The 27,973-nt window shown below is 41.3% G+C and overlaps 1 protein-coding gene across 1 annotated transcript in view; it reads right to left on the bottom strand.

Moving 5' to 3' along the window:
- Positions 1 to 1,125: 1,125 nt before the first annotated feature.
- The window catches only part of itih5 (inter-alpha-trypsin inhibitor heavy chain 5), a 59,327-nt gene continuing 32,479 nt past the window's right edge, over positions 1,126 to 27,973 (bottom strand). Inside the window, exons 7-13 of the mRNA XM_063072735.1 lie at positions 27,352 to 27,468; positions 16,976 to 17,147; positions 12,511 to 13,356; positions 8,552 to 8,605; positions 6,073 to 6,189; positions 4,775 to 5,152; positions 1,126 to 1,632 (exon numbers count right to left, since the gene is read on the bottom strand). Of these exons, the coding sequence (XP_062928805.1) occupies positions 1,334 to 1,632; positions 4,775 to 5,152; positions 6,073 to 6,189; positions 8,552 to 8,605; positions 12,511 to 13,356; positions 16,976 to 17,147; positions 27,352 to 27,468 (1,983 nt within the window). The 3' untranslated portion in view covers positions 1,126 to 1,333. The remainder of the gene's footprint in view (positions 1,633 to 4,774; positions 5,153 to 6,072; positions 6,190 to 8,551; positions 8,606 to 12,510; positions 13,357 to 16,975; positions 17,148 to 27,351; positions 27,469 to 27,973) is intronic.

Genomic DNA, 27,973 nt, shown 5'->3' with positions numbered 1-27,973 from the left:
GTTGCCCATGCTGCAAGTCTCTCCTCTCCATGCCACCGATGTTGTCCAAGAGAAGGTCATTAGGACCCGTACAGCAGAGGTGCCATCGCAGAGCAATGTGTGGTTAAGTGCCTTGCTCAAGGACACATACGCTGCCTCAGCCAAGGCTCGAACTAGCGACCTTCAAATCACTAGACGAGCACCTTAACCACTTGGCCACGCACCAACACATGCTGCATATGCTACCATATACTGCCTTGTTAGTGCCTGCAAGAAAATGAATCCCAAGGTAGCATATGGTAACATATACATACTTTAATAATAAATTAACTTTTATTTATTTATGTGAGTATTTATTTATTTATTTAGCAATCCAGAGCAGAGTGGGCCTTTCTGGCCCTTCGAGCCACCTCCAGCAACCCCCGACAAGCCCAATTAACCCATGGCTAATCACAGGACAACTAACAATGACCAATTAACCTAGGCAGTACGTCTTTGGACTGTGGGAGGAAACCAGAGGACCCAGAGAAAACCCACGCATTCCATGGGGAGGATGTACAGAGACTCCTGGTAACATGGCACCAGAATTGATCTCTGAACTCTGGAAAACTCCCAAACTGTAGCAGCACCGTGCAAACCACTGAGCTATCGTGGCACCACATGGCACCATGACTTTGATATTCAGAGGAACTGAGCTTACCATCATCAATGGGAGAGGGAGGCAAAGTCTTGGATATTTTCTCACAGCAGAGTTGGTTATAGATACTGTGAATGGTCACAGTTATATTGCAATGGTGAGGGAGTTTAAAATTAAGGGCATAAATTTAATGTGAGAGAAGATAGGTTGATCTAACGCAATGGCAAAACAGACCCAATAAGTCAAACTGCCTACTGCTACTTTTAATGCACACATTCCATTACTTAATTTTGGATATTCAGCAGCAACATTAGCCTCTGAAACGATTGCACTTGTCATATGGAAGATTTCACTGAGGGATGTGTCTGATCTTGCCAAGCCTGACTGCAGTGGATGTGGAAATGGAGATATGTGGGGTTAAACGTATGTGGTGAATGCCATATTCTTAATTCGAAAGCAGATTGATTTTATTGACAGAAACTACAATGTGAACCCATCCTGGAGAAAAACAGTCTCTTTATTTGGAAAAAAGGTTTCTGGACCTCAAAAAAAATCTTAAAGGAATCTCAAACCACCTTTTGTGCAATTTTGCAAACTATGTTGTTACCAAGACAACAAAGCATGATGTTCATGATGGTGCAAGAGCCTAAGATATATTGAACCCAGCAAGGAACAGTGGTGAAAAATATACTTCATATTCCCCTCCAGCCGGTGAAGTTAGAGTTGATTGGATTTGCCTGTAGTTGTGTCAAAGAGATGTGACACAAGGTAATCTCCATATGATCCATCAATCAAATGGGCAGCATTGTTCTTTGCAAACCAGCAGTCAACACGGTGCTGCCCATTGTAAATCCACCGCTGTTTCCTCACCACTGGAACCAGTCGGTCTTTGATGCTCAGCGAGACTCCGGGTCCTGTGGTCGCCTCGCCTTCTCCTGACGGGGTTAGAGCCTGATTTAACCATCTTGGAGGTCTGGTTGCATTTGTGATCTGGACATGGCTGTACAAGAACTGGCCTGTAGAAGGAACAGTGACAAAATATGTCAGCCATAGATTCAGAGAGCAAAATAGCATGGACGCAGGTCCTTCGGCCAACCACAGGAGCCAAGGTCCCACACCACCAGGTTCAGGAACAGTTATTACACTACAGCTATCAGGCTCCTGAACCAGCCTGGGTAACTTCATTCACCTCAACTCTGAACTAATTCCACAACCTACACTTACTGTCAAGGACCCTACAACTCAGGTTCTCAGCATTGTTTGCTTGCTTGCTTGTTTGTTTGTTTGTTTGTTTATTTATTTATTATAGTTGTATTTGCACAGTTTGTCTCCTTCCGCAGTCAGTCTTCGTGTGTAGCTTTTCACTGATTCTTTTGTGTTTCTTTGTTCTACTATGTACACCTGCAAGAAAATGAATCTTAGGGTAGTATATCCTCATCCCTCCTCTCTCTTTCTGAGTGACTCTCCCTCATCCCTCCTCTTCCTCTGAGTCCCTCCCTCAACCGCCCTCTCGCTCTGTCACTCCCTCACCCCTCTGTGTGTCCCTCCCTCACCCCTCTGTGTGTCCCTCCCTCATCTCCCTCTGTATGTCCACCCTCAGCCCTCTTCTCCCTCTCTGTCCATCCCTCACCCTTATCTCCCTCTGTGCGACCCTCCCATCCCACCTCTCTATCTGTGTGACCTTTCCTCAATCCTCCTCTTCCTCAGTGACCCTCTCTCGTCCCTCATCTCCGTGCCCCTCTCACATTTCCCCTCTCCTTCTGTGTGACCTTCCCTCATCCCTCCCTCAATCCCTCATCTCCCTGTGTCCCTCCCTCATTCCTTCTCTCCTTCCGTGTGTACATTTCTCATCGCTCTGCTCTGGCCTGCCACCACCTTATCCCTCCGCTCTCTGACTGTTGCCCCTCCCTCGTCACAGCGCTTCTTGTCCTGCCTCTCCCTCCCTCATCCCTCTGCCTCACCCCTCCATTCCCTCGGTGTTCCCCTCTCTTATCCCACAGCTTCCCCTTCCCTCAGTGCAGCCTCTGCCTCGGCCTGGCCTGCTGAGTATTTCCAGCAGGAGTTAAAGATTAGTTTTATTTGTCATACTTACATAGAAGCATACTGTGAAATACGTTGTTTTGCATCGACAACCATCACAGCCCAAGGATGTGCTGGGAGCAGTCCTTGTGAGTCGCCATGCTTCCGGCACACAACCTGCTAACTCTAACCCTAACTGTACGCCTTTGGACTGTGGAAAGAAACTGGAGCAAACGGAGGAGACCCATGCAGTCAGGGGAAGAACGTATAAACTCCTTATAGACAGTAGTGGGAATTGAAAACCGTTCGATGATCAGGGGTTACGGGGTTAAAACAGGAGGTGCCCCTGAGGTAAAAGTTACTCTTAGATGGTGGAACAGCTACAAAGAATATCCCCAGTTCTTTTTATGTTCTTAGTGAACATATTTTTGCTTTTTGTGGTCCAGCAACTTATCCACTATGTCAACCAAATCTATGAAGATAAAAGAGAACAACTTATTGTGGGGTGATGGTTTAAAGCAAAGGTTAATTTGCTCTCCCTATAATTTGCTAATAGAGATTATTTTTCCTTGGTTTGCTCCTTCTACCTTCTTATACCAGTAATGAAGCAAACCACACAGTCTAGTGCACACTACAGTGTTCAGAGGTGATCCATGATTTTACGTGCAAATTATTGCCCACACAACAAACCAGTCCCAGATGCCATGTCTGACTGCACAGGGACCAGCACGATCCCACAAATGCTACAGTCGGTGGGAACCAGCGTGTGGTTGTTAGACCATAAGAACATAAGGAATAGGAGCAAAACTAGGCCATTCAGGCATGGCTGATTTATTTTCCCTCCCAACCCCTTTCTCCAGCATTCCACCCATACCCTTTGACACCCTTACTAATCAAGACAGACCTCTTGTCAGATAAAGATGGCTTCCAGATTCCTCAGTCTATCTTGTCATGGCTCTTGCACTTTGTCCTCCTGCATGAGTTTTCTCCGTAAATGCAACATTACCTTCTACATTCATTTCCTTTTGTATTTATGTATGGAATGATCTGTGTGTGGCATGCGAGCAAAAGCCTTCACTGTTTTTCAATATGTGACAATAATAAGCCAAATACCAATTACCAATTCATTTCAAATGGAGGTACCAGTAGACTGCAGATTAAAAATTTGCACAAAGGGCTACCATTCAGATCCCTGGCTCCCTGAGCTAGTTAGATGTGGTCGAGCAAAACTAATCTCTGATAATCACTTAGGAACATGTAGAACATAGAGTCATCGAGCTTCTTCTGCCTTGATAAAGCAGATGACATAACCAAAATCTCCAGCTGATCACAACATTCGCTAAAGAAATCGGGCATATCCCCTTTAACCCTCACCAATTTTTTTTTGATCCATTGTAGAAAGCATCCTAACCATCAGGGCTTGGTACGACACCTGCTCTGCCCAAGACCAAATGAAATTGCAGTGAACTGCAAACACAGCTAGACATATCATGGAAACCACCCTCCCCTCCATGGACTTTGTCTATAGTTCTCGTTGCCTTCTGAAAGCAGACAACATAATCAAAGGCTCCACGCCCCACCCACCCCAGACATTCTCTCTTCCCCCCATCTCCTATTGGTCAGAAGATACACATTCTACCAGGCTCAAGGTCAGCTTCTGCCACATAATATAAGAGTAGTGAACCATCCCCTAGTAAGATAAGATGGACTCTTGATCTTACAATCTACTTCACTGTGACCTTACACCTTATTTTCCGCCTGCACTGCATTTTCTCTGTAACACTTCATTCTGCATTCTGTACTATCTCAATGCATGATTGTGATGAAATGAATTGCATGGATGGCAGGCAGATCAAAAGCTTCTCATTGTGGCTCAGTGCATGTGACAATAATAAACTAATTGTTCAATTCAGAGTTATACCACGTGGAACTGGCCCTTCAACCCAACTGGTCCATGTCAACCTAGATCCCATTCTAAGTTCGTCATTTTTTGCCCATACTGAAACACACTGTATCTGGATGTCAGCTCCTCAAAGTGTCATGGAACTTGCAATAGTATGGGCCAAAAAAACTTAACAAACTTTGTAAAAATCAAACAGCAGCAGACGTGGTATAATTTATTTTTCAGCAGTCACTTACCCAAGAGACCATGGGCATTGGAGGAAAGTCCTTTGCTGTTGAGAATGTAGAATCCAAGGTGATCCTTCTGATATGGGGCCGGGTTTTTATACTGATGAACCAGGATTACAAAGGAGATGTGATCATTTATTGTCACGGTAACATTGGACTTCGCCGTCACGGACACCACCAAACCTTCGCTCTCCACCTCAATTGTTCTGTCACACGAAAGGATGAACCTGTCTCGACTGTCAAAGATGACCTTGTGGGGCGTGATTTGGATGTAGGACCGGGAGGGTTTACTGATAATGACCGTGATGGCACTGAAGTAGGTCCGTTGTTTCTTATGACCACTAGGAGGAGCCGGAGCTCCAATGAGCTGTCCGTTGACTGTTACACCTTACGGAAACAGGAAAGCGAGACGACTGTTAGACAGTGCAATGCTGAAATTCAAGACATGACAAAAAGAATCAAGTAAGTGAAAAATATTGTGCCAATCCTGTTTGACATCACCACCAATGTTAGTTGGTGACAAAGCACTGGACAGTCGGTCAATAATAGCAAATGAAAAGGGCAACAGTTAGTGCTATATGAGACGTAACACTAGACATTTGGATACTCCTATCAGGCATTGGATTGAAAGAGGCTTCAGAGAGTTATAGAATCAGCAAGCTCTATCACAGGCATAACCCTCCTCACCACTGAAGGAATCTCTAAGAGATGGTGTTTCAAGAAGGCATCGTCCATCATTAAGGATCCTCACCATCTGGGCCATGCCCTCTTCTCATTACTACCATCAGAAAGGAGCTACAGAAAGCTGAAGACCCACACTCATCATTTTAGGAACAGCTTCTTCCCCTCTGCCATCAGACAGAGGAACTGTCCATGAACCCATGAACACTACCTCACCATTCCTTTTCTGCAATACTTATTTATTTGATTTTTCAACATAACATATAATTTTTTAATGTATTGCGCTGTACCACCGTCACAAAACAACATGGGTCATTGATGATAAACCTGATACTGATTGATCCAGTGCAGATAGACAAATACGGTCCAAGGTCACAGTGAGATGAATTGGAAGATCCGGAATTCATCTGAGAGGTCTGAGTAGCATTTGAGAGTTTTTGTAAGAGGTTTATTCAAGAGTCTGATAACAATGTTAATAAAAAAAATTAGACACTTGATAGGAAGACATGGGGAAGGAAAGAAAAGGTTTTTTATGGGCATAACATGGAAAATCTTCTTTATAATTCTGTGATTCTCCATCTTAGGAATTAATCAAATATTTAAGGTTTCTCTAGTTAACATCTTACCTGAGTTGTCATGATCAGACACCAGTCTGAGCACATCTCCTGGCTGACCATCTATGTTAAAGCACACCGACAACTTGCTCAAGGGGAAATCAGCAATAAAGTGTGGGTCCCCGTCAGCTGGATGATAAACAAACATACACCTCGTTTGAATGGGTGGGAGTGAACAAACAGCAGTAAGTTCAATAAAAGGACAAACGTGAACACATCAACACTGCCTCACTAGTTCGCAATCTTTTTTATATATATTTTTCATATGTTTCTTATTGTAACTTAAAGCTTTTAAAAAATATATTGCCCTGTACTGCTGCCGCAGAACAGTTAAATGTTATGATATACTGTATGTCAGTGGTAATAAGCCTGATTCTGACTCTAGCTCTGATTCGGACAATTCAACCTAGTCATCACAAATTACTTGATTTTATCTGCTCATGTTTCAGGATCTGGACATCACTGAAAAGGCCCCCATTTATCTACTATCACTACTTGCCCAACCTGAGTCACTCACTGGGCCATTTCAGAGGGTATTTAAGAGTGAGGCTAAAGTTTTCTAACTCTGCCACAGGCTGTCCCAAGCCTATCGGTAAAAGGAGGACGATTGGGAATGGAGCTTTCAACCTCATCTTGAAAAAACCCAGTTCTACAGAAATACCAATGGAAGCTCCAAAGAGCTCACCCCTGGATGGGGAAGGAACTTCGATGGGCTACACCTAGGGACAACTTGAAAGACTGGCCCAGTATAGTGGACTCTGGCAGCTTACTATTGGCAGTGTAACGTCCTCGAATTTTTCGAGGAAGTTACAGGAAAGTTGAAAAAGGCAAGGCAGTAGATATTGTCTACATGGACTTTAGCAAGGCATTTGACAAGGTTCCACATGGGAGATTGGTCAAGAAGGTTCAGTAGCTTGGCATTCAAGATAAAGTAGTAAATTAGATTAGACATTAGCTTTGTGGAAGAAGCCAGAGAGTGAGAGTAGATGGTTGCCTCTCTGCTTACTGGTGACGAGTGGATTGCCAAAGGGATCGGCGCTGAGTCTGTTGTTGTTGGTCATCTATATTAATGATCTAGATGATAATGTGGTTAAATGAATCAGCAAATTTGCAGATGACACCAAGACTGGGGGGTTCGGTGGACAGCAAGGAAGATTATAATGGCTTGCAGCCCAAAATGGGCTGTAAAAATGGCAGACGGCATTTGATTCAGACAAGTGCAAGGTGTTGCACTTCAATAGGACCAACACAGAGAATGGTAGAGCACTGAGGAGTGTAGTAGAACAAAGGGACCTGGGAATACAGGTCCATAATTCAATGAAAGTGGTGTCACAGGTAGATAGGGTTGTAAAGAAAGCTTTTGGCACATTGGCCTTCATAAATCAAAGTACTGAGATCAGGAGATGGGATGTTCTGTTGAATTTGTATAAGACATTGATGAGGCCTAATTTGGAGTACTGTGTGCAGTTTTGGTCACCTACCTACAAGAAAGATGAAAGAGTGAGGTTGAAAGAGTACAGAGAAATTTACAAGGATGTTGCCAGGTTATATTGGAAGATTGAATAGGTTAAGAATTTATTCCTCGCAATGTAGAAGATTGTGAGGAGATTTGATAGAGGTGTACAAAATTATGAGCGATTATATATATAGGGTAAATGCAAGCAGGCTTTTTCCACTGTTGCTGGGAGGATACAAATAGAAGTCATGAGTTAAGGATGAAAATTGAAAAGTTTTAAGGAGAACATGAGTGGAATCTTCTTCACTCAGAGGGTGTGAGAGTGTGGAACGAGCTGCCAGCACAAGTAGTGCATGCAAGCTCGATTTCAATGTTTAAGCGAAGTTTGGATAGGAACATGGTTGGGGTATGGAGGGCTATCATCTTGCTGCAGGTCGATGAGAATAAGCAGTTTAAGTGGCTTGGCATGGACTAGATGGGACAAATGGCCTGTTTCTGTGCTGTACTTTTCTATGACTTTATGACTCTATGTGTGGGGCAAGTTTTTTTAAACAAAGAGGAGTGGGTGCCTGGGGTGTCACTTGAATGTGTAGGAAATGGAGGACATGGACATTGTGTAGGCACAAAGGACCAGCTAGGTGGCCATTTGATTACTAATTTAGTTGGTTCAGTACAATATTGTGGACTGAAGGGCTTGTTCTGTGTTCTATGCTCTAAGTAGTTCCTTAAAGAATAGTCAAGTATGAATACATATATTAGTCCCTATATTATGGTTTAGCTGGTATAAGAAATATTTCTGTACACATCCAAGATAATTTTATACAGTGAATGACAGATTAACAGGTCTACATTCTTCAGCATTCTCTTAGAAGGGTGTTCCTGAAGTTGAATTCAAACTAACACACCTTAGGTAATTATCACTCTGGTCAATTGATTCTGACACTGTAATCTCTACTGCAGCAAATCATCAAACGACGGTTCTAAATTGCTAGCTGATGAGTCTTTAATGTAGATGTTCAAAGTTTTAGTTCTTACCTGATGTTTTCGAAATCACCAGAGTTTTCTTCTTCTTTCTTAAAGAGGTAGTGTCTAGATTAAAAAAGGTCAGTGTTAAATCAGTTTTCAAACTTAATTCTTGCACAATTAACATCTGGGAGTTGGCTGGTGTTAACTTCTGCGGGATAATTATAACCATTACCGAAAATGTTAGCTTGTATGTAATTGATTATGTGGCTCTTTGCTTCTTCTATTGCTCTTCCATTTTCCCTCATGGTCTCTTCCACCTCCTCTTCCCTCGACACCTATCTCTGTTATTACAACCAACTTCTCACTAAGACACTGATCCAGTCTCCCTTTGCGACTCCAATGTTGTATGCTTCTCTTCCACCAGCTGTCTCCTCTTCTTCTTCAAGTTTGCTTCTGTAATCCTCAAAATTACTACTCTAATTCCAAAAACATGAGATTCTGTAGATGCTGGAAATCTTGAGCAACACACACTTTCCGGGACTCTACAACTCAAATTCTCATTATTATTATGTACAACTGGGAGTAGTATATGTTGATAATAAATTTACTTTGAATTTTGACCTTTGAAATTCTGGAAGAATTCAGCAAGTCAGGCAGATTCCATGGAGGAGAATAAACCATCGATATTTCTGGCCAAGACCCTTCATCAGGACTTCAATAATTTCCTACTGTCCTATCTGAATTTGAATTTCTCTGTCAAGTGTCCAAAAATGTTACAGTAGCACAGCAGTTCTTATCAAAGACATTAATATCTTAAACACAATTCTGCAGATACTGGAAATCCAGAGTAGCACACACAAAATGCTGGAGGAACTCAGCAGGTCAGGCAGCATCAATGGAGAGGAATGAACAGTTGATATTTAGGGCTGAGACTCTTCATCAGAACTGGAGGGGAAGGCGGAAGAAGCCAGAATAAGAAGTTGGTGGGAGGGGAAGGAGTACAAGCTGACAGGTGATAGGTGAAGCCAGGTGAAAGGGAAAGGTAGGTGGGTGGGGAAGGGGAGACGAAGTGAGAAGCTGGAAAGTGATAGGTGGAAAAGGTTATGGGCCGAAGAAGAAGGAATCTGATAGGAAATGACAATCATTGCAGCAGAAATAGAGAAAATACGCCCCACCCCTTCTGCACCTGCCTGCATTCTCTGCCATGAGTTACCACATCACCTTCACCTACCTTTAATGTCTTCCACTATTTTCTAGCTGAGTGTGACAGATAACTTCACTCATCTCAACACTGAACTAATTCGACAACCTATGGACTGTTTCAAGGACTCTACAACTCATGCTTTTAATATTATATATTTACTATTTAGTTATTATTATTATTATTAAATCAGATTTTTTTTCCCAGCCAAGCACACTCATTTCTCAATTGCTAAGAATTTTCGGACTTTTCTAGTGGTGTTTAGTATTGTGGCTTTCTGAAGATTTACATATATATTACTGCGTAGCCCTAATCGTTTAATGCTATTGCGTAGTGCCTTTGGGATGATATCAGTTGTAGATATTACTATAGGGACAATGTATATCTTGTTCATCTTCCAAAGTCTTCCAATTTCCTCTATTAGTTCAGCATATTTCTGTTTTTTTTCACTCCTTGATTTCAGTAAGTTATATGTGTTTGGAATGGCTACATCTATTAAGTAATTTGTTCTTGCTCGTTTATATTGTATTATTATATCAGGACAGTTATTATGGATTGTCCTATCTGTAATAACTGATCAGTCATAATATATAATTTGTGGTATTCTGACTCTAAAACTGGATTATGTTTGTACTTATAGTAAAGTATTACTTATTTTATGAGTTTGTATTTTAATTCAGCATGTTATTATTATATAATTATTTGGGTTTTTTTTTGTATTTGCACAGCTTGTCTTCATTTGCACATTGGTTGTTTGTCAGTCTCTGCATAGCTTTTCATTAATTCTGTTGCACTTGTTCTACTGTGAATGCCCACAAGAAAATGAATTTCAAGGAAGTATATGCTGACATATACATTAAAGGCATCCGTTAGTCTTGCGAGACCATGGATCTGCACCTGGAAAGTCTTCACTCTCCAGGGCACAGGCCTGGGCTAGGTTGTATGGAAGACCGGCAGTTTCCCATGCTGCAAGTCTCCCCTCTCCACGACACCGATGTTGTCCAAGGGAAGGGCAAGGGCCGATACAGCTTGGCACCAGTGTCATCGCAGAGCACTATGTGATTAAGTGCCTTGCTCATGGATACAACTCGCAGCCTCGGCTGGGGCTTGAACTCACAACCTTCAGATCGCTAGTTGAATGCCTTAACTACTTGGCCATGTGCCCACATACATATACATAGTTTGATAATAAATTTACTTTGAACTTTGAATCTGTTTGGTTGTGAATCTAATCACAATAGGATCACCTCTTCCTTCTCCTGCAGTTGTGGATTGTAAGCTATTTTGGGCCCCATATCGAAGTAAGGATGTGCGGGCTCTCAAGAGGGCCTAGAGGAGGTTCACACAAATGATGCCAAGAATAAAAAGCCTGACGTACGAGTTCATTTGATGTCTCCGGGCCTGTACTCACTGGAGTTCAGAATGAAAGGTGGGGGGTGGGGGAGTGAAATCTCAGTGAAACTTACCAGATACTGAAAGGCCTGGATATAGTTGATGTGGAGGTGGTGTTTCCATTGGCAGGAGAGTCTAGCATCCGAAGGCAAAGCTTCAGAATAAAGGGACTTCTCAATAAACTGAGATGAGATTTTCTTCAGCCAGAGGGTGGTGGATCTGTAGAACTTTTTGCCAGAGAGGACTGTGCAGTCCAAGTCACTGGGTGTATTTAAAGAGGGACACGGAGCATGTGCAGGCAGACAGGATTAGTTTGGATTGGCATCCTGGTTAGTGCACATAGGGTGGATTGTTCCTGTCATGTTCCATGTACTTCTGTTGTAGCTGATCCCTTGATCAGGAAAGCAATAACAGAGTCATCGTGTTGTACAACCCACTGCGTCCAGGCTGACCAACATGCCTATCTATACCACTCCCACTCACCTGCATTAATTCCATATTCTCCTCTGCCCTGTTTATTCAAGTACCTGTCCGGACACTTCTCAAATGTGGTTGCTGTTCCTGCCTCCACCACCTCCTCTGGCAGCTCATTGCAAATACTTGTATGAAAAGTTTACCCACCAGATCCACTTTAAACCTTCTCCCTCACTCCTCTAACCAACGCCGTCCAGTTTAAGGCACCCTTGCAATGGACTCGGGCTACCTACCCCATCCCAAAATTTTATATACAGTAATAATGATTATGCTTATACAGCGAGAGAGGGATAAAACTGTGGAGGGGGAGAGAGGGGGAGAGGAGAGAGAGAGAGAGAAAGAGAGAGAGAGAGAGAGAGAGAGAGAGAGAGAGAGAGAGGGAGGGAGAGGAGAGAGAGTGGGGGAGGGGAGAGAGGGGGAGGGGAGATAGAGAGAGGGGGAGGGGAGAGAGAGGGGGAGGGGAGAGAGGTGGGGAGAGAGGGGGGAGGGGAGAGAGGGGGAGGGGAGAGAGAGAGGGGGAGAGAGGGGGAGAGAGAGGGGGAGAGAGAGGGGAGGGGGAGAGAGGGGAGGGAGAGGGGGAGAGAAGGGGGAGAGAGAAAGAGAGAAAGAGAGAGAGAGAGAGGGAGAGAGAGAGAGAGAGAGAGAACACAATCTGATGGACATTTGCGGTTCCAGAAGCATATTGTGTGACGTGACTTAGTGATTGTTTAATAAGAGCTATTTTGTCTCATTTACTATTTTATTAATCATTCTTTATTTCTGCATTTTCTTATTTATATAACTTTATTAAAGTAACTTCTAATAACCTTTAACACATCTACAGTGATTCCTTTGTTTGTGGATACCTCATGCTGCTGTAATACAGAATAAGGAATGAATTTTAAAATATTTTTGTTGCATCATTTGACTAATAGAAATTCGACATAAACAGTGATGCACTTGCTGTATAAGTTTACTTTACCTGGTTTATCTACACTGCGTAAACTCTGCACTCCCTCGTCGTTCACCTCAGGGAGAGGGAGTTCCTCTTCTTTGTTTGCGCTGCTCTGTTCATCTGCCCCGTTCACAGTCAGTGATGTGAGCGGTGTGAGGAAATGGTATTCCACTGATAGATTTCTGGCTGTCCCCGAAATAATTTCCTTTATTCTGCTGCTGCCAGTCTTTAGCCGTGACCTCAGCAATTCTTTGATGGTCAGGAAGCCCCATGCCCTCTGGATTAAGTTACCGTTGCTCGGCTTCCCTTCGATACTGCTTGGCATTTCCCTGCTCTCATCGACGGGGACCTCTGTCTCCAACGTGAGTTGCTTGTCGCTGGTGCTTGCTGTTACTTCTACATGGAGCTTATCAACTGTGCCATTGGCCAGCTTGCCTGCGACCACAAGCTCTGACCCATTGAAGTAGTTTGCGAAGAAAGTCTGCGTCACGTACTCCACCGCATCTTCAGAGTAATCCACACGGATGTCCGAAAGGAGCGGAGTCCCAATTTCATTGAAGAACCCCTTCAGCTGAGCGGCAGCATCCAAGTCTTCACTGATTCTCCGCATCACCCCACAGTTTTCCAGAGACATTCGCTCCAGGAGTCTATAGTCCACATCCCTCCCTATCCCCAGACTGAAGAGGCAGAACTGTTTCTCAATGGCTTGTCTTGTGTTGCTCAAAATCTTCTGAGGCTGAACCTCAGAGACAGTTGGACGCCCGTCAGTCAAGAAGATGATTAAAGAAATTGTCCGAACAGTCTTATCTTGTTGGCCGATATAATCCTTCAGCAACTTCGATCCAGTCTCAATGGCATCATTTATATTGGTACCTAAGAAACAAGGGAGAATTTAAATGAGGATATCTCAAGTCCTTCAGTACCTGAAAAGATACAAAAACAATTTTATTGATCAAGGGGTATAGAACTGATATTGGAATTATGGCACACGCAAACATTTTTTTGGCACGCAGCGTGCAGTGCCACCCTCGATTCCTTAAACCACACCCATAATTAAATGATACATAATGATTATCTTCACTGCTAAATGAAGCAGTGAATATTTTTTTACAACCCCAGAGCAGTGAAATGTTTTCACAGGAAATGTCTCACACTGACTTGGCACCAGCTATAAAATTGCAAAAACACTTGATGCTGGATGATATGTTGTGAAATCCTTACAGACCTGGTGTACACTTCAAGATCCTTTAGTGAAAGGTTACAATACCAAAACTATTTAGAAATTATGTTATTTTTCAATTGTCCTCATAGAAGTTTAATACTAATAAGTTTTGAACAGATTTTTCTAAAATGTTTCATTTATTCCAATCTAAATGTTATATTTTTATTAATAGTAAAATAATGAATACACATAAAAAGCAACAGGACTCACCCTTTTTCTTTAAAAAGAATTAATTATTGTTACTAATTAATTTATCATTGATAATCCCTGCTGAAAATTACCATGGCACACAAAAGAATTTTTAGATTATTGCTTATTTAAACTCACACCCTATAAAAGGTTTGTCACCTTTTATAGTAAAAGTTACGCGTAACCTGCTTGATAGTTCAATAATATTTAAGTATTTTGTTTGATTAAACATTCTTAGTTCATTTAAATAATTCATTGTGGATTATATGTAAAAGTACGTGAATGGTATACGTCATCCTGACACTAAGTCACACGTACGTGTGCCCTGCTTAATGTAAAAATAAAGTTAGATTCGCATTTCCATCTCCCTTGTTTTTCTTTCAATTGGTTTATATGTTTAGAGTTACAAAGCACAACATAGCCCATCTGTGCTGAGCACATTCCTACGATCAGCAATGCAGAGTTGTGCATCCCACTGCATCGATGAATCAGAATCAGGTCTATCACCACTGTTGTGAAATTTGCTGTTTGCAGCAGCAGTACAGTGCAAGACATAAGAACTACTATACTTGCAAGAAAGGAACTTTACAAAAGAAGAAAAAGCGGCTTTAATCACCGACAACCATGCCTATTTATACTAATCCCATTTATGATTGCACTACTCCTGGCTCATCCTGTCGCTGTCTCATTCTGCCCTGCAGAGCTGATGTATGGTTAGAATGACAATAAAGTTTTTTGAATCTTGAATCTTGAATCTTGAATCTTAATTTCACATCCCTCTAGACGTAGCTCTGTCAGCAACCTGTCCAGATGCTTCTTGAAGGACACAGATTGGCTGAATGCACATTATCTTTTCACCAGAGTTGAGGAATAAAGAACTAGAGCCCATAGGTTTAAGGGGAGGGGAGAGGGATTTAATTGGAATCTGAGGGGCAACTTTTTCTGTTTATGGAAGGTGCTGTAAGAGGAAGTAACTGAGGCAGGTACACTAACAATATTTAAAAGGTACATGGATAGGAAAGGTTTACAGGAATATGGGCCAAATGCAGGCAAATGAGGCTTGTTTAGATGAGCATCTTGGTCAGCACTGACCAATGGGCCAAAGGACCTGCTTCCACTCTGTATGACTATGAATTTTAATATTGTAGCTGTTCCTGCTTCTATTACCTCCTCTGGCAGCTTATTGCAGATATCAACTACTTCGTGTGTGAAAAATTCACCCCTCAGGGAAAACGTACCCATTAGTTCACCATTACAGAGTAAAAGCATTATGATGTGATCTATTTTCTAAGTTGTAGTGGCTGGGGGAGGCTGGAATTTAGAAGGGATTAGGGAAGATTGAAGCTTCATTTGAGAAGAAATAGATCGGGTATTTACGGATGTATTGCGCTTTGGCTCCTGCATGCATATTAAAGATCCCAATAGGGTTGAGGGATAGAGAAACACGAGGATATAAAGGAAGGTGCATATTGCATTATGGGCTCACATTTGATATACGTCACATTTGATATATTTGATATAAAATCTGATATACGTCTACTTTCTGACTTCCATTGGGCAGAAAACTTGAGTACACATACCACGAGGCTCAAGGGCAGCTTCTATCCACAGTTATCAGACTCTTGAATGATCTTTGTGTACAATAAAGAAAAATTCTTGATCTTTCAATCATCCCATACTGACCCTTGCTCTTTATTTGTCTACCTGCACTGCACTTTCCTAGAGCACCACACATGAAATGATGGAGAAACTCAGCAGTTCAAGCAGAATCTATGGAAATGAATAGTCAACATTTCGGGCTGAGATCCAGTCCGGCAGAACTGGAAACGAAAGGGAAAGAGGCCAGCATAGAAAGATGGAAGGAGGGGAAGGAACACAAGCTAGAAGGTGATAGGTGAAGCCAGGTGGGTGGGGGAGGAGGGATGACGTTAGAAGCTGGGAGGTGATAGGAGGAAAAGGTAAATGATTGGAGAAGATGCAATCTGATAGGAGAGGAGAGTAGACCATGGGAGAACAGGAAGGTGGCGAGGTGATAGGCAGGAGAGGAGAAGAGGTAAGAGGGGGGCCAGAGTGGGGAAATGAAGGAGAGGGAAGGCAGAGGGGGAAAATTACTAGAAGTCAGAGAAATTGATGTTCATGCCATCAAGTTGGGGGCTACCTAGATGGAATACAAGGTGTTGCTCCTTCAACCTATGAGTGGTCTTATTGCAGCCAAAGAGGAGGCTATAGACTGACATGTCAGAATGGTAATAGGGATTGGAATTGATTCTGCCTTTTTTTCCCTCTTAGACTTCCTCAATGTACTTATGTATGGAATGTTCTGTCTGGATGAACCATGAATGAAAATTTTTCACTGTATCTCAGTACATGTGACAACAGTAAACCAATTACCAATTAGCAAGTGGTGAAAAAAAGTTTGGTGGAAGGGTGGGTGACTCGTACATCAGTGTAATTTATACGCTAGTGCACTAGTCTACTAAAGATAGGTTACATCTGGGACCACCATTGCACAGGATCTCAAGAGACTGCAGAGGGTTGCAGACCCAGCCAGTTCCATCATGGACATGACTCTCCCCACCACCAAAGACATCTTTAAGATGCGATGCCTCAGGAAGGTGGCATGCACTACTGAGGACACGTCTTCTTGTTACTACCATTGGAGAGGAGGAACAAGAGCCTGTAAAACCCACACTCAATGATTCAGGAGCTGCTTCTTCACCACTGTCATCTGATTCCAGAAAGGACCATGAACCATGAATATTGCCTCATTATTCCTTTATTTAATTTGGTAATTTATAGTAAATTATATATTTTGCGAAGTACAGCTGAGGCAAAACAACATAATTCACATCATCTAAGTCAGTGACAATAAACCTGATTCTGGTTATAATTCTGGAAGACAACAATTTTTTTTTAAATCTCTCTGCCTGAATATTCATGTTTGTTCATATTTTACTGAATTTGAAAGAATCAAACTGTAAAGCCCATTAAAACAAAGTTCCATTGTCCAAAGAGTGAGATTTTGCTTTTGAGAGGGGAGTTCATAAATTAAGTTAAATTTAAATCATTAAAACACTTTACCTCCTGAAGGTGACATCAGGTAGATGTACTTCCTGGCATCCAGGAGAGTCTCCTGGGTGACAGGAACAAGGCTTCCGTGTTTCCAGACCTTGATGCGCCCAGAGAAATTGATGATGTTGAAGTGATCAATGGGTCGAAGGTCTTTGAGGATAGTGAAAAGGGCATCTTTAGTCTGTGAACATTATCTGTTGTTTAGTGAAAGAAGTTTGTACACAAAGTCATCAAAGCCCCATTTCTAAACTATATTTTGGCCAGATTAGAGAAGTTGTTTAAAGACCACCTTCACATTCCATGTTCTTGATATCCACGTATTATACCTAATATGTGCATTTGTTAAAGAGTGGACAGTATGGCTGATCAAAGAAACACAAGTCACTGAGCAGCAGCAGGATATATCAGGGTTTATGAGGGGTAGATTTGAATAAAGAGGTCTTATACAGCTGTACTCTACTCTTGGGTGACCATATCTGAAGCAGGGTGTACATCTTTGTTCCCCTTACCTAAGGAAGGATGTGTTTGCCATTGAGGAAATGCAGTGAAGATTCACCAAACTGACTCAAGGATGGCGGATTTACTGTAAGAGGAGGGGTTCGGTCGACTGGGACTGTATTCGCTAAAGTTTAGAAGGAAGAGTTATTCCATCCAAGCAGACAAAATTCTTAGCAGGATTGACAGATTGGAGGAACCAAGTTTTAAATGTAAACTTGTTATTGTAAGTACCTGCAAAAAGGGTAGTACTCACGCCGTACGTCAGGTGCATATATCCTGAAACTTGGGAAACAGTGACATCAGAGATTGGACCAAGTTATGGGCAATAATGATACATTGTATAAGCAATGCTCGAACCTTAAATATAGGACCATAAGGCAGGACCAGTATTAGACCATTAATTTTATTTTTTGTACCAGTAGAGCCACCCCTCCCCGCTACGTATGTGCCCTTCTTTTCAATACAATGTGTATCTTTGGATATTAAGCTTCCAACTATGATCTTTTAGTCACGACTCAGAGATGCCCACAACGTTATACTTTCCAATCTCTAACTGCGCTACAGGATCGTCTACTTTATTCTGTGCACTGTGTGCCTTCAGATATGATACCTTCAGTCCTGTATCCTCATCACCCTTTTCAAATTTTTCCCCCATGTTACCAGAAGTTAAACTCTTCACCCTTTCTAAACTTTTTGCATTTTTTTTGTTTGTTCTGAAAACTTCGTAACCATTCTTGCATTCTCCTTCTCCTTTTTACTTCAGGCTTCTGTACCTCGTGCGTGACGGTAGCTGTGAGGTGATGGATGGCCCATGCGATGGGGATCTTTGGTAGTGGACTTACTCACATTTCATTAAGTTTCTTTTCTTGTAAGTTATGAATGATTTATGTTCATTTAAATTTATGTTAAATTATGATTGAAATTGTCTGTTAATGCACTGCGCTAGTTCTGTAAAAAGATAATGGCATTTTCATGGCACTTATAACCGGTGTAAGTATGCCTATGACGACAATAAACTTGAACTTAAGTGGCACCATCCTTCTACTGTGCAGGGAACAGGCCTGGATATCAGAACATATTGATCCATGCACTGTGGCTCACAAGCCTCCTTGATGGAACTAAAGTTGGAGCCTCAGCAAGATATAGCCTATGTTTTCCCCAAATCCCCTCACCTCTAAAGTGTGCAGAACCATCTTACCTCTAAGCAGTTTGAAGCTGATGAATGGACTGGAATTATGTGTCGTTCCAGAGCCCCTCTGCAGCAGGCAGTCCACAATTAACGCGGCACTAACTTATCAAATGTGGGTGTTAATATAACGGACAAGCAATGGCCACTTTGTACACTCAGTGGCCACTTTATTATGTAGCTGCAGTATACCATGGTTGTAATGAATGGTTATTTGAGATACTTCCTGTCAGCTTGAACCACTCTGGCTATTCTTCTCTGACCTCTCTCATTAACAAGGAGTTTTCGCCCACAGAACTGCCACTCACTGGATTTCTTCCACACCATTCTCTGTAAACTTTAGAACAGGTGTTCCAACCTTTTTTATGTCACGGACCCCCATCATTAACCGAGGGGTCTGTGGACCCAAAGTTGGGAACCCCTGTTCAAAAAACTGTTATAAGACCATAAGATATAGGAGCAGAATTAGGCCATTTGGCCCATCGAACCTGCTCTATCATTTCATCATGGCTGATTAAATTTTCCTCTCAGTCCCAATCTCCTGCCTTCTCCCTGTATCCTTTCATGCCAATAGACAATAGATAATAGACAATAGGTGCAGGAGTAGGCCATTTGGCCCTTCAAGACAGCACCACCATTCACTGTGATCATGGCTGATCATCCACAATCAGTATCCAGTTCCTGCCTTATCTCCATAACCTTTGATTCCGCTACCTTTAAGAGCTCTATCAATCTCTTTCTTGAAAGCATCCAGAAACTTGGCCTCCACAGCCTGCTGGGGCAGAGCATTCCATACATCCATCACTCTCTGGGTGAAAAAGTTTTTCCTCAACTCCATTCTAAAAGGCCTTCCCCTTATTCTTAAACTGTGGTCTCTGGTTCTGGACTCACCCATCAGTGGGAACATCCTTCCTGCCTGAAGCGTGTCCAATCCCTTAATAATCTTATATGTTTCAATAAGATCCCCTCTCAGCCTTCTAAATTCCAGAGTATACAAGCCCAGTCACTCCAGTCTTTCGACATATGACAGTCCCGCCATCCCGGGAATTAACCTTGTGAACCTACGCTGCACTCCCTCAATAGCAAGAATGTCCTTCCTCAAATTTGGAGACCAAAATTGCACACAGTACTCCAGGTGAGGGCAGGTGTGCCCTGACTAATCAAGAATCTATCAATCTCTGCCTTAAATATACATAAAGACTTGGCCTCCACAGCTGCCTGTGGTAAAGAATTCCACAGATTCAGCACTTTCTGACTAAAGAAATTCCTCCTTATCTCCATCCTAAAAGGACGCAACTCTGTTCTGAGGCTGTGTCCTCTGGTCTTAGACTCTCCAACCATTGGAAGCATCCTCTCCACATCAAAGCCTTTCACCATTCGATAGGTTTCAGTGAGGTCACCCCTTAATCTTCTGAATTCCAGTGAATACAGGCCCAGAGTCATCAAACATTATTGATATGACAAGCCATTCAAACCTGGAATCACTCTTGTGAACCTCCTTTAATCTCACTTCAGTTTCAGCACATCCTTTCTAAGATCAGGGGCCCAAAACTGCTCACAATATACCAAGTGAGACCTCGCTAATGCTTTATAAAGTTTCACCATTACATCCTTGCTTTTATATTCTATTCCTCTTGAAATGAATGCTAATATTGCATTTCCCTTCCTCACCACAGACCCAACCTGCAAACTAACCTTTAGGGAATCCTGCACAAGGACTCCCAAGTCCTCTTGCACCTCAGTTTTTTTGTATTTTCTCTCCATTTCAAAAATAATCAATCCTTTCATTTCTTCTACCAAAGTGCATGACCATACACTTACTGACATTCTAAACCATCTACTATTTCTTTGACCATTTTCCTAATCTAAGTCCTCTGTAGCCTCCCTACTTCCTCAAAGTTACCTGCCCCTCCACCTATATTCATATAGTCTGCAAACTTTGAAAGAAAGCCATCAATTCCATCATCCAAATCATTGACGTATAACGTAAAAGGTATTGGTCCCAACACAGACTCCAGCAGCCAGCCAGAAAAGTCACCCTTTATTCCCACTCTTTGCCTCCTGCCAGTCAGGCACTGCTTTATCTTTGCTAGAATTTTTCCTGTAATACCATGGGCTTTTAGCTTGTTAAGCAGACTGATATGTAGCACCATGTCAAAGGCCTTCTGAAAATCCAAATACCCAACATCAACCAATTCTCCTTCGTCTATCCTGCTTGTTATATCTTCAAAGAGTTACAATAGATTTGTCAGGCAAGACTTTTCCTTGAGGAAACCATGCTGACTATGACCTATTTTATCATGTGCCTCCAAATACCCTGAGACCTCATCCTTAATAATCAACTCCAACATCTTCCCAACCATTGAGGTCAGACTAACTGGCCTATAGTTTCCTTTCTTCTGCCTCCCCCCCTTCTTGAAGAGTGGATTGATATTTGCAGTTTTCCAGTCTTCCAGAACCATTCCAGAACCTAGTGATTCTTGAAAGATCATTCTAATGACTCTATAATCTCTTCAGCCACCTCTTTCAGAACTCTGGGGTGTCCACCATCTGGTCCAGATGACTTAAACACCTTCAGAGATTTCAGTTTCCTAAGAACCTTCTCTCTAGTTATGGTAACTTCACACACTTCATGCTCCCTGACACCAGGAACATCCACATACTGCTAGTGTTTTCCACAGTGAAGACTGATGCAAAATAATTATTCAGTTCATCCACCATTGTGTTGTCCCCCATTACAACCTCTCCAACATAATTTTCCAGCGGTCTGATATCCACTCTCACCTCTTTTTTACACTTTATGTATCTGAAACTTTTGGTATCCTCTTTAATATTCTATCTTTACCTTCTTAATTACTTTTTTAGTTGCCCTCTGTTGGTTTTTAAAAACTTCCCAATTCTCTAACTTCCCACTAATTTTTGCTGTATTATATGCCCTCTCTTTGGTTTTTATGGTGGCTTTGACTTCTCTTGTTAGTCACGGTTGTGTCATCTTTAGAATACTTCTTTCCCTTTAGGATGTATATATCCTGTGCCTTCTGAATTACTTCCAGAAATTTCAGTCATTGCTGCTCTGCCATCAACCCTGCCATTGTTCTTTTCCAATCAATTATGGTCAACTCCTCTATTATTCCCCTGTAATTCCCTTTACTCCGCTGTAATACTGCTACATACGACTTTAGCTCCTCTTTTTCAAATTTCATGGGGAATTTGATCATATTATGATCACTTTCCCTCAGAATTCTTTTACCTTGGGCTCTCTAATCAATTCTGGTTCACTGCACAACACCCAATCCAGAATAGCTGATCCAGTAGCGGGCTCAACCACAAGCTGCTCTAAAAGGCTATCTCATAGGACTCTAGAAATTCCCTCTCCTGCAATCCAGCACCAACCTCATTTTCCCAATCTACATGCATACTGTGGTCACCCAAGTCTATTGCAACATTTCCCTTTTGGCTTTCATTTTCTATCTCCCACTGTAATTGCATGAGAATCCCAGGAGATCCACAGTTTCTAAGATCTTCAAGCCACCCCATCTGGCACCAACAATCATTCCACAGTCAAAGCCACTGTGATCACATTTCTTCCCCATTCTGACATTTGGTCTGAACAACAACTGAACCTCTTGACCATGTCTGCATGCTTTTATGCATTGAGTTGCTGCCACATGATTGGCTGATTAGATATTTTCATTAATGAAAGTACCTAATAACGTAGCCACTGAGTGTACTTAAGGTAAATTTAGGTTAGTACCATTGAACATGAATAATTTATATGATTGCAAGAGTGACTAAGAACTGGTGGCATTTTAATTATGGATGACAAGTGAATTTTTATGTTACAAAGTATCAAGGGAATTATTAAAACATGTTATGACTATGTTAGTGCAAAGAATAACGTAACATTATCACCACTTACAAGACTCTAATTCTAATTCCTCCATTAGAATCCTCATTAATGAGCATCAGAAATTACTGATTGCAGATGTCCCTATTCACATTAGAATTGTATTCCTATTAAAGCTGACTATCAATTTAATTCATACATGATTTAGAGATGATAATTGTTATAAATGACGTATTCCTAATTTTGTGAATTAAGTGTTTTATTCTCCCCACTGCTCTGACAGCTGTTGTTCAAGGAATGGGGTCCTTTGAGGTGACACCCACATAATGCCTCTGACTGAATTCCATTTAAAGGGAAATGAGAGACTTGCGCAAAAATACCAACCGACCTGGAGTAATTATATGCTTGTTTTGTTCTCTACAGAATTTGGGCCGGGGGAAATTGAAAGCATATCTTGCTGTGGGACTTTGTGGCAATCCCTGCACTTATTCATCAGTTATAAAGAAAAAAAACAGGGTTATATTCAGAAAGTTTACTGCGGTAAATTCCATTTTGTGTGGTTACCACTGAATTGCTTCTCTTAGATTGGATGCCTACACAGTCAGCACTAGGTTTAGATAGCTAATCATTTTTTTAAAGCATCATACAGATTATAAAAGAATTTGGTCATGAATTAACCTACTTTGGCTGCATGTACAACATCAGAAACATTCAGTGCTGCAGCATTTTCCAATGCATACAATAATTTTTGAAATGACAACAGCTGCGTTCAATCAGTCCGGATTTCATGATTGATTATTTTCTATGACTTATGCAACTTCACGTTCAAATTCCAGATTCTCTTTGTAGATCTCCAGTTGTCCAGATTTGGGTGTTATCACTGCAGAGAATCTGTCCTGCAACTAGCATATTAGTGTCATTACAAAGGAGGCATGGCAACACTTCTAGTTTATCCGAAGTGTGTAAAGATTCAGCATGTCAACTGAAACTTGGACAAACTTCGATAGGTGTGCAGTGGAGAGCATAATAACTGGCTGCATCATGGTCTGGTATGGAAACACCAATGCCCTTAAAAGGAAAAACATACAAAAAGTAATGGATACAGCCCAGTTCATCATGGGTAAAGCCCTCCCCACCATTGAGTACATCTGCAAAGAGCACTGTCACTGGAAAGAAGCATCCATCATCAAGGACCTCAACCATCCAAGCCATGCTCCCTTCTCACTGCTGCCTTCAGCACTGACACCACCAGTTGCTAGAACAGTTTTTACCCCTCAACCGTCAGGCTCTGAACTAGTGGAGACAACTTCACTCACCTCATCACTGAATTGTCCTCACAACCTATGGACCCACTTTAAAGGTGCCTTCATCTCAAGTTCTCAATATTTAATGTTTATTTGTTTGTTTGTTTATTTATGTATGTATGCATTTGCCCAGCTTGTTGTCTTTTGCACATTAGTTGTTTGTTTGTCTTTTTCTGTGCAATTTTTCATTGATTCTATTTTGTTTCTTTGTAGTTACTGTGAATGCCCACAAGAAAATGAATCTCAGGGTTGTATATGGTGACATATATGTACTTTGACAATAAATTTACTTTGAACTTTCTTCATACTTAATCCAATGCTACTATAAATAAATTATTGGAATTCAAGTTATCTAATGACTTGAGAATAAGTTCTTCTATCTTTTTCAAGTGTGTAGAAACTGCAGTGCCCCAACCATACACATGGCTTAATGATCTTGTTTCCCTATTCAAGGATCAAGGATCAACTTTACTCACATATTTTCAGCGGATTCTGGTTAATTGTATAGTTGGTTGATCAGACAGTTGGTTAATCAGGTCAGCCACTGATTTGGGACAACACTTAAAGAACAAAAACAAATTGAGAAAATAGCCAGAATTCCCTTTGTTTATTTGGGTCACTGCACTGAATTTATTCATTTGCAGTCAATCAAATGAACACGTCAGTGTGCATTGAATGATATCCTCCATCAATAACTATTAGGAACTAATACATAGTTTTATAGTACTGTAGTAGTTTTGATAGTGTTCCAAGTTATTCTGTATTTTATTTACATACATAATTAGTTACTCAGTTTGTCTTTTTATACTTTTTAACTATTTCTTTCGGCTAATTGGGCAGCTACTTAATTGGCCCAAAATGACCTGGTCCTGGTGTGTCCCAATTAACAGGAATCCACTGTATCAGAAATTTGCAGTGGTGTGTTGGCACGACAGCCAACAAAAAACAGCATTCAACTATTATATATAATAAAGAATGATATAAAAAAAACAATAAAAAATTCCACACTGCGTATAGATGCCCTGGTCCAATGGACCACAGTATATGTGGTACCACAGAAGTGACAAAAATAGGTACACAAAGAGACATATATCACCCTCCAAGTCTAATGCTCTCTCTTTCTCATTCCAAATCCCATCTCTGAATGGCAGTCTTACCATTCCACTTCACTTCACTGATGCATTGCTACACTACCATGGCTCCTAAATACATAGAGTCATAGAAAATGCACAGCACAAAATCAGGCCCTTCAGACCATTTAGTCTGTGCCAAACCATTGAAACTGCCTAGTCTCATTGACCTGCACACAGACCTCCATACCCCTGTCATCCATGTACCTATCCAAATTTCTCTTAAACATTGAAATCAAGCATGCATGCACTGCTCAAACAGCTCATCCTACACTCTGATGATCTCATGATCCTCTGAGTGCAGAAGTTTCCCTTCATGCTCCCCTTCAACTTTTCACCTTTCACCCCTAGCCCCTAATGTCTACTTGTAGAGCCATCCAGCCTCAGTGTCGATTGTTTAAGTGTTCTGCCCGTTTCTCTTTCCACAGATGCTGCTTGTGGCCTGCTGAGCATTTTTCTGGGTACTCTGGTTTCCTCCCGCATTTCAAAGACATGTGGATTAATAAGGGTTAGTAAACCACGTGCATGCTATCTTGGTGCCAAAAGCCTGGTGATACTTGTGGGCTTCCCCAGCACATCCTCAGACAATGACAGTTATTGACAATAAATGATGCATTTCACTTTCTGTATGTTTCCATCTACATGTGACAAATAAACGTAATATTTAATCTTCTTTAATCTGTTACGTGTCGCTCTTTTAAATGTAAGCAAATTCTACCTGTTGCCTGAATCCATACTAAATTCTGCACACGATTCAGCAGCCTCCCTGCTGTGTTTTAATATTTAAGTAATTTTTGAGTTATCTTGCATATATATTGGTTGATGAAGCATTCTTGTTTGTTTAAATAATTAATTACAAGTTATAAGTATAAATGCATGAATTGCAAATGTCAACACACTACCACTATACATGCACGCCTCGCTTTCAGTAAACATGAAATTAGACCGCCATTCCGGGACTCCCTTTCAATTAGCTTAATGTTTCGAAGTTACAAAACAACACTCACTCTCATTCCATTGCCGTCTGTCTGCATTTGCTTACTTGCTGCCTTTAATTTTTAATGTAGTAAACTATTCCAAAGCATTCTATAGAGTGTAAGCAGTACAGGTGAATCACCCCATTCGCTGTCTTGCTTTAATTCCTTTTAATTCCTAACGAGGAAATGGGACTTGCCAAAGACAGCAGAAGATTGAGTTAATTTGGATCAAGTAGAGAAAAGGACAAATGCTAATAATTGTCCTGAAAAAAAGACTGAAAGCAGCTGGAGTAAGCATTGCATACCACGGGATATTTGACATTATGTATCGGTGCCAAAATCAGACTGAAAATGTCAAAGAGTTGTTGAATTTATGAACTCTGGAAGAAAATTGGACCAAGTACCGGTCATTGGATCTGCAAAACAGCACAAATATGATGTGCAGTGTTCAGTAGCAATAATGATTGGCCCTTGTTCACTCCATCTGCCCAATGTGAGTAAGTTATACATATCTGAACACTGGCTCATAACCGTTCACCTTGTGGTGAGGCAGCTTTCAGAGCTCAGAAATTCACCCTCTATCCTATGTGTGAAATGTACAATATAGACCTTAAACAGAGGAGAGAATCAAGTCATTCAGCCTATGGGGTCTGCTCTTCCTTTTATTTCATGGCTTACTTTTCTTCAAACCTATTCTTCTGCCTTCTCATCCTTATCTCTTAACCCTTTATTAACCCTAATAACCTCTTGTCCATGTTAATCTCTGGTTTGGGACGGCATAATTGTGTAACGCTATTACAGAGACAGCAATCAAGGTTCAATTCCCACCACTGCCTGTAAGAAGTTTGTACGTTCTCCCTGTGACCGTGTGGGTTTTCTCCAGATGCTCTGATTTCATCCCACATTCCAAAGACGTACAAGTTAACAGGTTAATTGGTCACATTAGGCCATAAGCGTGCTGTATCTCTAAAGAAATAAATTAAAATAGGTACATGAAAGACTTGGCCTCTGTGGCAACAAATTCCACAGATTCACCCTCTGTCTGAAGAAATTCCTCCTCTTCTCTGTTTCAAAGGGATATTCCTTTATTCTTTGGCTGCGCCCCTTGAAACTATACTCACCTACTGACGGAAACATTCTCACCATGTCCACTCCAACCAAGCCTTTCAGTAGCTGGTAAGTCTCAATGAGATCTCTCCTATGTACTAAAAATGTCATGTTGATCTCCATTTTGGAAATTTTATCCTAATAACTTCAAAGCAAATGAATTTCAGAATCCAAATTCAATGCAGGTACTAGTTTGAGAGATTTTATGTATTTTATCTATCTAACCAAAGTTATGATCTAGGGTTTGACTACAACATTTAACATTACAACCATCTGAGAACACTTGTTAATGGAATTCTATAAACTTGGTCCCATTGTCAAAGTGAAGGAGTTTACCTGTTTTATTTTGTTTCCAGCCATTGATCTACTTGTGTCGATTATAAACACCACATTCTTTGGCACAGGGGGAAGATCCTTGGGTGCAAAGTAATGAATAAAATACCCATTCTGAACCTGTAAGGGAACAGCAACAATCTTAGTATAATTGTATTCAGTTCTACTCGTCGCATTATAGGAAGGATGTCAAAGGTTTAGAGATGATTCAGAGATTTATAAGAATGCTGCCTGGATGAGAGGATACGTCATTGAGTCATTGAGGACTACAGCACAGAAACAGGCACATTGACGCATCTAATCTAGTTGCATCTACCTGCATCGGAACTATATCCCTCCCATCCATGCACCCATCCAAATTTCTCTTAAATTTTCTCTTAGAACCCGTATCCACCAGCAGATTATTCCACACTGGCAACTCCCTCCGGGTGAAGAGGTTCCCCTTAAATTTTTCACTTTTCCCCCTTTAACCTATGACCCAACCTCAAAGGAAAAAGCCTTACAAGTATTTTCTGAGGAAAGGTTGAGTAAACTATGGCTTTTGTCTTTGAGCAATGGAAGAAGAAAGGTGAGTTGATGGAGATTCTAGGATTATGAGAGACATAGATAGAGTGGACAGCCAACA

This window comes from Mobula hypostoma, chromosome 20, assembly GCF_963921235.1.
Source record: "Mobula hypostoma chromosome 20, sMobHyp1.1, whole genome shotgun sequence".
Taxonomy (NCBI): domain Eukaryota; kingdom Metazoa; phylum Chordata; class Chondrichthyes; order Myliobatiformes; family Myliobatidae; genus Mobula; species Mobula hypostoma.
The sequence above is the reverse complement of the archived record's forward strand: the minus strand, read 5'-3'. Positions and strand labels throughout refer to the sequence as shown.